Source organism: Numida meleagris, chromosome 7, assembly GCF_002078875.1.
Source record: "Numida meleagris isolate 19003 breed g44 Domestic line chromosome 7, NumMel1.0, whole genome shotgun sequence".
NCBI lineage: Eukaryota > Metazoa > Chordata > Aves > Galliformes > Numididae > Numida > Numida meleagris.
The window spans coordinates 20,311,395-20,321,658 of record NC_034415.1 but is presented as its reverse complement, the minus strand read 5'-3'; the positions used below and the strand labels follow the sequence as shown (position 1 = coordinate 20,321,658).

The 10,264-nt window shown below is 59.5% G+C and overlaps 3 protein-coding genes across 5 annotated transcripts in view; 1 reads left to right on the top strand and 2 right to left on the bottom strand.

Moving 5' to 3' along the window:
• B4GALT2 (beta-1,4-galactosyltransferase 2) overlaps positions 1–825 on the bottom strand; it is an 8,315-nt gene extending 7,490 nt beyond the window's left edge. The window contains exon 1 of one of the 3 annotated variants that reach the window (XM_021404101.1): positions 423–825. In XM_021404101.1, the coding sequence (XP_021259776.1) occupies positions 423–437 (15 nt within the window). In that variant the 5' untranslated portion in view covers positions 438–825. The remainder of the gene's footprint in view (positions 1–422) is intronic. The other 2 variants (XM_021404099.1, XM_021404100.1) reach the window with 2 other exon arrangements.
• On the bottom strand, positions 2,593–7,553 carry ATP6V0B (ATPase H+ transporting V0 subunit b). The gene is made up of 8 exons (XM_021404102.1): positions 7,368–7,553; positions 5,884–5,932; positions 5,431–5,514; positions 4,964–5,041; positions 4,301–4,370; positions 3,922–3,973; positions 3,272–3,462; positions 2,593–2,903 (listed from the first exon to the last, which is right to left on the bottom strand). Exons 1-8 carry the CDS (start codon positions 7,432–7,434, stop codon positions 2,877–2,879), a joined length of 618 nt encoding a protein of 205 aa, XP_021259777.1. The 5' UTR covers positions 7,435–7,553; the 3' UTR covers positions 2,593–2,876.
• On the top strand, positions 7,654–10,160 carry DPH2 (DPH2 homolog). The gene is made up of 6 exons (XM_021404098.1): positions 7,654–7,936; positions 8,007–8,119; positions 8,206–8,426; positions 8,567–9,205; positions 9,339–9,524; positions 9,624–10,160. Exons 1-6 carry the CDS (start codon positions 7,793–7,795, stop codon positions 9,752–9,754), a joined length of 1,434 nt encoding a protein of 477 aa, XP_021259773.1. The 5' UTR covers positions 7,654–7,792; the 3' UTR covers positions 9,755–10,160.

The window sequence follows — 10,264 nt, the reverse complement described above, 5'->3', positions numbered from 1 at the left end:
CCGCCCGCCCCGCCCCTTCCCGCCGGGGCTGGGGCTGCGCCTGCGCCGCAGCTCCGGGTGAGGCGAGCGCGGGGAGGGCGTAGTAGGCCGTGGGGATCAACCGGCGCCCCGCAGCGCCAGGTCGGGTAGGAGGAGTCCCGCAGCGGCTCGGGGCGACGTCGTTGCTTCAGGCCTAGGTTCTGCCCGACCCCGGTGGGGTTTTAGCAGCCCCCGAGGCAGCCACGCAGCAAAGGCCTCGCGCCCACCGACGTGGGGCTGTTCCCCAGCACAGCGACGCCGCTGAAAGCCCTTGGGGTGCTCCCCGTGAGCGCTCAGCCCATCACCGGCTGTTCCGCACCGTTGGAGCCTCTCCCTCCTCGCAGCCACTCCACCCCACCCCACTCGAGTCACTTACATTTCAGTATTTCACCCCCTTTGCTTACCGTTTCCCTGTGCATGGGTGCTCACTCAAGCAAGGCCCTTCTCTCCGTGAAGGAAACCTTCCAGCAGCGATCGGAGCAGCACGCAACAGCTCCTGCCCTGTGTGCCTGGCAGTCCACTCCAGCCAGGGCACAGCTGTCCCACTCCCACCTACGCCTCTCCTGTGGCTCCTTAGCAGGTGGCATTCTTCCCACGAGTCACCCAATTGATGCGGCTCCTACATGAGGCAAGGTGGAGTCCCTCGTAAGCTTCTCTGTGCTTGACCAGCAGGCATGCGGCACAGCTAGAACAGGAGAGTGCAAGGCATGTTCACTTCACTCCTGCCATTGCCATGCCAGTCCTCGGGGGCCTCACAACAGACTAATGGGCAAGCCTGCAGCACAATCCCCTACCAACACTGCGGTCCACACGGGCATGACTAGGAGGGCAGAAGAGCATCTCAGCTTGGAGACTCCTGACAGCTGATTTCTATCAAGCCAAGATAAGGCCAGGCAAGACCCATCATTAGATCAAGTAGATGAATTACATAAGAACAAGGAAGGTGATTCACCTGCAGAGCTGCTCCTCTCCTCCCAGTGCAGGCTGCCTACTCTCCTGAAGCCCTTGGCTTGCTCTGATAGGATAGCTGCACAGCTTCAAGGCACTCCGCACATCTCTGCCCTCTGCAGCAGCAATGCCAAGGCATAAAGATGCAACCCTCAGGCAGGAAGGGTAAAACCCTGCACAGACCTGACATCCTTCTGGCCAACCCAGTTTATGTCCCTGCTGTTACGTGGGGCACAGAGCTTCTGCTTGCAGGCCCCAACCCCAAAGCCTGACCACCACAGCTGGTGGGAGCACACTGTCTCTGCAGCAAGGAGCAAGGTGAGCACACAGCAAGAAGGGGGTCTCCCTTCTCTGCAAGCATGGAGCTTCATCACAGCACAAGAACCCCTACAGTGAACTGCTCTAGGGCTTGGAGGGGATACAGGACTTAGGTTTACCCCCACAGTCTTCCTGCACCCAAAGCGGTACATGGTTTAGCCCAAGGGCAGCCTCTCGGTGCTGTGTTGCAATCAGGTTGGAGAGAATTACAGCAGCCAAGACAGCTTGCAGAGCAGGGAACAACATGTGCTGGATGCTGAGCCAGGCCACAGCAGGACTGGCCCCACCATCTGCCCACAGCACAGAGATCCCAGGTGAGCCCAAGGTCCCACAGCACACAGGACAGAATGGAGCAGAGCCAGTAGAGCGGCAGGCCTTGGAGAGGCTGCACAGAGGCAGCTGCCCTAGTTCAAGGGCAGAAACAATCATTAAGCATGAACACTTCTCGGCTTCAGCAGCCCTACCGCTGCCCCAGCCTGTTGCATCCAGGTGGGAAGGGAGACAGGCAGCTCCAGGCACGCACTGCAGAGTAGCACTAAGCACTGGGGATAGATGCTCCCCCTACCAAGGTGTACTCACAGTACAGCACACTGAGGGCTTTGCATCAGCTCTGCAGAATGGAGGCAGGAAGACCTTGTTCTTCCCTTTCCCCAAGCAGAAGAGCTGCAGGCCCAGCTGTCTGCATCTGGCTTCCCCATGTCAAGTCTGCAGCCAGGGAGAAGGGAGCAGAGCCAGCACAGCCCACCCTATCCCTGGGACCGCCACCAGAGCCCCTGGGCACCCAGACAAGGCTCACACAAGGTAAATGCCTGGAAGATAGCCTTGAGGTGGCAAACGCTTTGCTTCTCTGCCCTTCTGGTGCAACCCAGCTGCACAGTGGGACTAAGGGCACTGCAGGCAAAAGCAGTGAGATGTTTCCCTCTCTGTGCTAAACTACACTTGGATGGGAGCTGAAAGGCCCAACCCAGCTTGTACCTGTGCCTCCACCAAGCCCTGCATGGGGCAGTGCCAGCACTGGGGCAGTGCCAGCACTGGTAGAAGCCTGGCAGGGCCAGTGTGGAGCAGCCTGCTCCAGCAGCCTCCTGCTTGCAGCAGAGCTCTGTGTTCCCACAACAAAGCAAGGGAGGCCCCTTGCAGGCTGAGCAGGCAGCACAGTTAACTTGGGGATGTGTGGCACCACCCCACACAGGGAAGAGGCCACCAGGCCTGGAGCAGAGCAGCAGCTTTGCCAGCAGCACAGCAGGGAACCTCCAAGCACAGACTCAGCCCCAGCCTCCCCAGCACACACAGGGCACAGGAAGAGCTGCATCCTTGGACGAGAACCATATTTATTTCACGGACACAGAATTGCACTGGTGATCGATTCTACGCACACCGGGGACACGCAGCAGCACGGCCCTGCCGGGCCAGGCCGCTGGGGCAGAATTCACACAGAGATACTTGTTTCTTCCAAGGAGCCGATCAGCGGGATGGGGCTCCATAGCCAGGCTCCCGCTCCTGGGCAGCTTCCACCCCAACCAAGGATAGAAACGTTAAATAAGTATATACAGCACCTCTTGGGGCGAGCTGGAACAGGCTGGGTGGGACAGGGCTCAATTGCCCATTTTTACTTTAGATGTCTAGAAAGAAAGAAGAGAGGTTAGGCCAGGCCCCACATACTCCAGCCCAGCACCCCAATCCCTCTTAGTCTAGGAATGCCCAAGCACCCTGACACTGTCCAAAAGCTGCAGGCAGCTGCACCAATAAGATGCGAGCATGACACAGGGCGCAACCAAGTTGACACCCTTGGTGTTGCTTAAAGGAGCCATCTAAAGAGTTTACACTGCCACACGTAGGCATAGCACCTTGTGGGGACAGCTGTACAACCCCAAACTTCACAATGCAAGATTGTGCTGGAGCCCAGGTGTGTCCACCTGAAGCTGGAGAGCACCCAGGGTGGCAGATGCCTTGTGCTCACATATGCCTAATGACCCCAGGAGGCAGGTACCTGCAGGATAGCAACGATGACCCCGAACAGCCCTATGGCACTGCCAAAGATCTCCACGATCAGGATCTTGACAAAGAGGCTGGGGTTCTGGGCATCAGCCAGGGCAGCCCCGCTGCCCACGATACCCACACACACTCCGCAGAAGAGATTGGAAAACCCCACAGTCAGGCCAGCCCCAAACATGGAGAAACCTGTGAAAGAGGAACACTGCAAGATAAGGGGTAATCCCCTTCCACCTGCACTCAGGGTAGGCAGCAGAGCTGCAGCTCTGTCCAGAGACAATGGAAAAAACAACACTGCTGAGCACCAGCAGCTTCTTCCCTTTGGGAGCATGGTGCATCCAGGCTCCCACTGCACCAGAGCAGGGGGTGATAATTGGGGTACTGCTGGTTGCTACCCTGAGAAAGTAACTAAAGCCACTTTTTCACAGAGGAGTTGCACCTGCTGTCCAAGGCAACAGGAAGGACACTGACACATCGCTCAGACACGACTGACGGGCTTTGGTTTGGATAAAGCCTGACAGCCCTGGCCATGGGTCAGGTGAGCTGAGTCCTGCAATCTTGCTCCCAGGGGCAGAGGGAGCAGAGCAGGTTATGATCAGAGGGAGGTGACATTCACAGCAGCATTACCAGGGACTGAGCAGTCCTTACCTGCGTGGTAGTTCCTGGCTCCAATCGTCTCTGGGGTGACTCCAGAGAAAGGCTGAGAAAAAGCACATGGTCTAGGTTAGCAGCAAGTCTCTGGTGCCCAGGAGAGGCACCTGTCCCCGATCCAGCTCAAGGCTTTTTGGCCAGAGCTCACCCCCAGCTCCAAGTTCTCAGGTGGCTCCACAACCCCTGCTGTGTGTGTGCACCCGACTCTAACTCTTTAGTTTGAACAAGAGCCACACCACAGACCCCCAGCCAAGGAGCTTCCAGAGCTACAATGGCATCCAAAGTCCCCACATCACAAGCCCATGCAAAGCTGCCTATCCAACCACAGCCTTGAGGCCAGTGCAGGGCTGGCCAGGCAGCCCAAGTCCTCCCGTACCTCAGCCATGTTACTGATGACGATTGCCATGATGATCCCATAGATGGCCACAGCCTCACAGAAAATGATGCTGTAGAAGAAAGGCAGTATATGACCACAGTGTCCCAGGCTCTGTATGGAGCAGCCCATACCACTCCATGCCTCGCCAACCAGCAGCCAGATCCCTCCACAGCCCTGTCTGTGCCTGCCCCACTGCTGCCAGGGGCAGAAGAGCAACCCAGCACACCCACCACCACTTTTCCTCTCAAAGGATAGCTGCTAAGCACCGTGAAGGCTGGTTGCTGGTTATCCTGTGTCACCTAAAAACCTGTGAGAGCCCCATGGGAAGCAAATCCAGGGAGCCCTCCCCTCTGCCAGCCCCTTCTGGGAAGGGCTGTGCAAGGCCTGCCCAGGGGAGCCCTTGCCTAGGGCAGGATGTGTAATCTCAGGGTGTTTGTTTTGAACACACTGAACTCATTCACTGCGTGATATCATACCACTTGTGACCCTTCCAAGCAGTACTCTGGCTCCTTTAGAGCTCTTTGTTTTGAAAGCAAACAGCAGCAGCAGCTCAGCAAGGAACAGTCTGCCAGCAGCACACAGTGAGAGACAGGACAGCAGCCTCCACACCACACTAGGACCTACCCTGCCCAGGTGCAGCATCAGCTCCAGATCTGCACTTACCTGACCAGGTTCTTGGTTTTGATCCGAGGGGCTTTGACTCCACCACCGATGATGCTGGAGCCTGTGATGTAAATCCCCCTGTGACAGACAAGGGTGGTTGGTGGAGGGTCTGGCACTCACTGAAGGGCTCAATACAAAAATCAGGGCCTTCCAGCTGAGCAAAGAGTCAGGCATGCAGACGGGAGACACTGCCGGCTCAGCCTGCCCCCAGCAGTCCCGAGCACTGCCACCTATGCCAGCAGAACAGCTGGGCTCACAGGCACAGCCTCTGGTAAGAATGGGATGTTCCTGCCTCTCCATCACCCTTGCATCCTGCAAGTTGGTCTGCTCAGACCTCCTAGGAGCCCAGCAGCCCAGCCCCACTGCAGCGACTCACACAGACCCACAGCCCTGTGTGCACATGCTGTGCTTCCCCTGCTCTGCTGCAACAAAGTACGGGAGCCTACTGAAAAGCCAGTCCCACTCACCAGGCAGCACCCACCACGGACAGGGAAATGGCCAGGCCAATGCCCAGGTTGGACCACATGTAGGGTGAGGTCTCAGTCAGGAACCTAGGCAGGAAGAAGCACCCTGTATTAGCACACAGGCAGAACACCATATCACATTGCCCCACAACAGGTACCAGCCAGCCCATCGTGCTCACCATCCAGCCCAGGATGGGTTGGTCACTGTCAAGACTGTAGGACACGAGAGCCCTTCTCTGCCAGCCAGTGACCCAGGGCCGTCACCCACATGGGCAGAGACTTTCCTCCCAAACCCTCACCACAATGGGGAAATCAGAGCTAGGAGAAATTGGGCAGGCATGATGGCGGGAGGGCAGAAATGGCTACACCAGGACCCCACATGGAGCCAGCCATGCATGTGGGCTGCATCTATCCTGAGCTTGGCAGGGAGGATGCTGGTATTTTCAGGCAACTCACCAGGCCACATCGAAGCGGAAGCCCAGGTCAAATATTGTGTAGCAGATCCCTGGAAAGCAAGAGTGACATGGGAACCTGCAGGCAGGCACCAGCCTGGCTTTGCCACAGTCCCCCCACGCACTGGAGCCCTGCAGCTCACATAGCTCAGGCAGAGGTGAAGAGCATGGCACACAAGGGGACTTCTGAGGGTATGCTTTGGGCGTGTGGTGCCCTTCTAAAGCAGTCCTGCACCCTAGCACATGCTTCACCTAAACGACCCAAGGTTTCAGCCTCGCCAGGAGCCACAGCGTTGGGCTGTGAGCTCCACTCTGTCTTACAGCATGGACAAGGAACGGGGCTGTGCCCTGACCCATCATCACATGCTGCTCCACCACCATTCACACTGTTCCATCAGTGACAGAAGCTGTGGCTGCCCCTCCACTCCAATTTTTCCACAACTGAGACACTGAACACGTGTGCTCTGCTCACAGTTTCCTCCAGGGCCAGCTACTTCCAGGAAAGTTTGCACAATGAACCAGTGGCTCCAACACAAGATCCTCTCCTGCAGCAAACCGTGGCGGGTAGCTGCAACTGGCAGCCCTCAGCACACACCAAGGCACTCACACCAAACTGGCATGCTCTAAACCCAAGTGGGAAATGCAGCTGCATGCCAGAAGAGAGATTTTCTCTTTATGCAGCACTGAGATGGAAAAAGGGCTGTGACTTGGCCCCATGGAACAGATAAGCACAGGCAGCAGGGCACTGCTGCACCACATCAGATAGCTGGTTAACAGACATCAGGAGGTCACACCGACCGAAAATGGGAAGTGGTAACACTGCTCACTGCTCCCACGCAGGGAGCACACAGAAATGAGGAACAGTGTCACGGCCAAGGAGCAAGGCCGCACCCTGCTGCGTGTCTGCAGCCTTCAGGACCTCAGCGCTGCCAGGGCACCTGTTTGTGTTGTGGGTTCACTGCTTGGCTCACAGTGCAGGAACCAAACACGGTCAGCCCCAGCTGCCCCGTGCCTGGGGTGGTGGAGAGGAGCTGCATCCAGCTCAGAGCAGATCCACGGGGCACCCTCCAGTTCCTCAGCAGCACGCATGGCCTTGAGTTCTCACGCAGGGGTGAAGGAGACTTTCCTCCGAGCTCCGGCTGCCGGCTCCGCAGCCCTGCAGCAAACAGCAGCAGTGCAGCACGGCCCTTCCCCAGCAAAGGCCTTGCAACAGGGATGGGGAAGCGGAAAGCATAGGGGCTCAGCTCGTGGACGTCGCTTCAGAGAGCCTCTCGGCGGCCCCGGGCTCCGCAGACCGCAGGACCGCGAGGCCGCAACCCCCGTAGCTCCGTGCTCAGCCTCCCCGTGAAAAGCGCTCACACAACGCGCAGCTCCGGGCCGCGCACAGCACCGGGCCCTCCCGTTCCCCGAGGCCGCCCGTGCGCAGGGAGCGTTTGCCTCCATCCCCAGCGCCCCGCGGCCACCGAGACCACCAGCTCAGCAGCTCACCGATGCCCAGCAGCGTGGTCCAGAAGGCCAGGCCCAGCCCGGAGTACAGCAGCGCGAGCCCCGTCATGGCAGCGGCGGCGGCGCGGAGCAAAACCGAGCGGTACCGGCCGGGACCGAGCGCGTCACCTGACCCGCGCCGCACACGGGAGCGGAACCGCAGCGTCCCGGCGGAAAGCACGTGACGCCCCCACGCACTCCGATTGGCTGCTCACTCTGACAGCTTCAAAGGAACTACAGAGACCAGAAGGCACCGCGACGGGCACATCTTCCCATTGGCTGCTCTTCTCTCACTCCGCCCCACCGCGCAGTGCGGTTGGCTGCGCTCCGTTGGGGGCGGGATTTCCGGAAACTGAGAGAGGCGGTGCCGGCTTCCTATTGGCCAGCTGCGCGCCGCACGTTGGAAGCGGGAGCGGGCTTCCCGCAATATGGCGACGGCTTTCAGCTCCGATGGGGAGGCTGCGTTGCGGCGGACGCTGGACCCGGCGGCAGCGGCTCCGCAGCGCGACAAAGATGAATTTTACGAGGTGGAACGCGCCGCCGCCTTCGTGCGGGACGGCGGCTTCCGTAAGGTATGTGGGGGAGGCGGGGCGGGGGCTGCGAGCCGCCTCTCCTCTCCGTCTCACCTTGTTCCCCCATCAGGTCGCCCTGCAGTTCCCCGATGCGCTGCTGGCGGATGCGGCGGCCGTGGCGGCTCGGATGGAGGAGGCGACGGGGGCCGAGATGTACGTGCTGGGGGACACCACGTACGGCAGGTGAGTGTCATGGGGAGGAAGACCTCCGCGGAGCCCCTCGGTGGGCGCTCGGTACCCTCCACCGACGCCGCTGGGTCTCCCCGCAGCTGCTGCGTGGACGAGGTGGCCGCCGAGCACGCGAGCGCCGGGGCGGTGGTGCACTACGGCCCCGCTTGCCTCAGCCCCTGCAGAAAGCTGCCGGTGCTGCACGTCTTCGGGCGGCAGCCCCTGGATGTCGGGCACTGCGCTGAAGTCTTCCGGGAGCTCTATCCTGAGCGGCAGAGCCGCGTGGTGGTGCTGAGTGATGTGGTCTACGCCCACGCCATGGGTGAGTGCTGTGTGGCAGGGAGGGAGAGCTCTGGCGGTGCTCCCAGGTACCATCCGCTATCATTTCTTCCCTGTCCTCACCCCCAATTCTGCATGACAGATTGGTGCTCATGTTCCGTTCTTGCTTCTTTCTCTCATCAGGTGAGTTGGAAAAGCAGCTGTGCCACGAGTACCCCAACATCATCTTCTCCCAGGTGGTATGCGGGGATCCCCCTGGCCCCACACTGCCTGGGGAAATGAGGCGGTTTGGCCGCCGATTCCGCATGGAGGCAGAGGAAGAGCTGCAGGACTGTTCCATGTTCTACGTGGGAGCTGAGGGCCTGGCCCTCACCAGCTTCATGCTGACCTGGAACCGCTGCCCCTTCAGCTCCTTTGACCCTGCCACTGGGCATGGCCGCCGTGAGACCCTCAATGTCAACAGGGCGCTGATGCGGCGCCTATACCTGGTGGAGCGGGCACGGGACGCCCGTGTGGTGGGCATCCTAGTGGGCACCCTGGGTGTGGTGGGCTACCTGGATGTGCTGCAGCACCTCCGCCAGCTTGTACGCAGGGCTGGTAAGCGCAGCTATACGCTGGCTGTGGGGAAGCCCAATCCTGCTAAGCTGGCTAACTTCCTGGAGGTGGACATCTTCGTGCTGGTGGCCTGTGCTCAGAACTCCCTGCTGGACTCCAGTGACTTCTACCGGCCCATAGTGACCCCCTACGAGCTGGAGCTCGCCTGTAACCCAGCCCGGGAATGGACAGGGAACTACCTCACTGACTTCCGAGACCTGCTGCCAGGTAACAGCTGAAAATCAACTGCCAGCACCTTTCTGGGAAGCATCTCCCTCTGCCAGAAGGCTGTGGTTGCCTTGACTTGGCACTGGGGGAGGATAGGTGCAAGCGGCAGTGTGACATTGTCATTTCCTGGCAGGTGCCTGTGCGCACGTTGAGCTCCCGCCAGCAGTGCCTGCAGCAGAGGCCATTCCTGACATCTCACTGATCACAGGCGAAATACGTGCTGCCCACCTCTGCGACACCCCAGCTCCGCAGCCACCCCCCAGCACCACTCTGGCCTGCAGGGACCAGACGCGGGCCCTGGCAGATATCAGCCCTGCAGGTTTGTTGTCTGGTTTTGCAGTGGGGCTGAGTGCTTGCACAGGGGCAACGCCACCTCCCTGCTCCCCAGAAACAGCTCCCCCTTTCTCTCTCCTCCCAGCCACCTTCCTGGAGTCCCGCAGCTGGCGGGGCCTGGAGCAGCAGCTGGGGAAGACGAGCGTCTCCAAGGCCGTGCAGGGCCGGCGAGGGATTGCCATTGCCTATGAGGATGAAGGCCGTGAACAATCATGATTTGGCAGCAGCGCTGGCTCTCAGCAAGGAGCAGAGGACGCGTAGGAGCCTGAGTGCTGCCTATGTTAGACCTGAAAAGGTCTCACAGGGGTCCATAGCCAGCTCCAGGGAGGCTGAGGAGCTGCTGCTGGCGGGCCCTGTGCTGGATATGGACTGCAGGGAGAGAGCAGGAGGTACATGGGTGTTTAGGGATGCCCACTGCACCCCTGTGCTTGCAGCTGGGACAAGCAGCAGGGCCAGGACAAAGAGCTTGGTTCACCTCTGGCTGCCAAAGGCTCTTCACATTGCCTGGGCAGTAGGAACTTTGTCCCTACAAGGGGAGGTTACAGCTTCCCCTGAGCTGACAACACTGGTACTTGGGGCTTCTGTGAGTTACTGGATTTAACTAAAGCTGAACTGAGAAGGAGTTGTGAGTGAATTGTCTCTTAGAATAACGTCCGGACTGAATAGTATGTACAGAGGTGATAGCAGGCATCCCAGAGCAAAAATACATCACAGGGCTCACTTTGG

Excerpts from the sequence above, each read along its gene's own strand:
- ATP6V0B (XM_021404102.1), bottom strand. The coding sequence starts at position 7,434 with ATGACGGGGCTCGCGCTGCTGTACTCCGGGCTGGGCCTGGCCTTCTGG. Across the intron at positions 4,371-4,963 it reads AAAACCAAGAACCTGGTCAG|CATCATTTTCTGTGAGGCTG; the intron begins GTAAGTGCAGAT and ends TTTCTTCTACAG. Across the intron at positions 3,463-3,921 it reads AGCCAGGAACTACCACGCAG|GTTTCTCCATGTTTGGGGCT; the intron begins GTAAGGACTGCT and ends CCTCTTTCACAG.
- DPH2 (XM_021404098.1), top strand. The coding sequence starts at position 7,793 with ATGGCGACGGCTTTCAGCTCCGATGGGGAGGCTGCGTTGCGGCGGACG. Across the intron at positions 7,937-8,006 it reads GGGACGGCGGCTTCCGTAAG|GTCGCCCTGCAGTTCCCCGA; the intron begins GTATGTGGGGGA and ends TTCCCCCATCAG. Across the intron at positions 9,206-9,338 it reads CTTCCGAGACCTGCTGCCAG|GTGCCTGTGCGCACGTTGAG; the intron begins GTAACAGCTGAA and ends ATTTCCTGGCAG.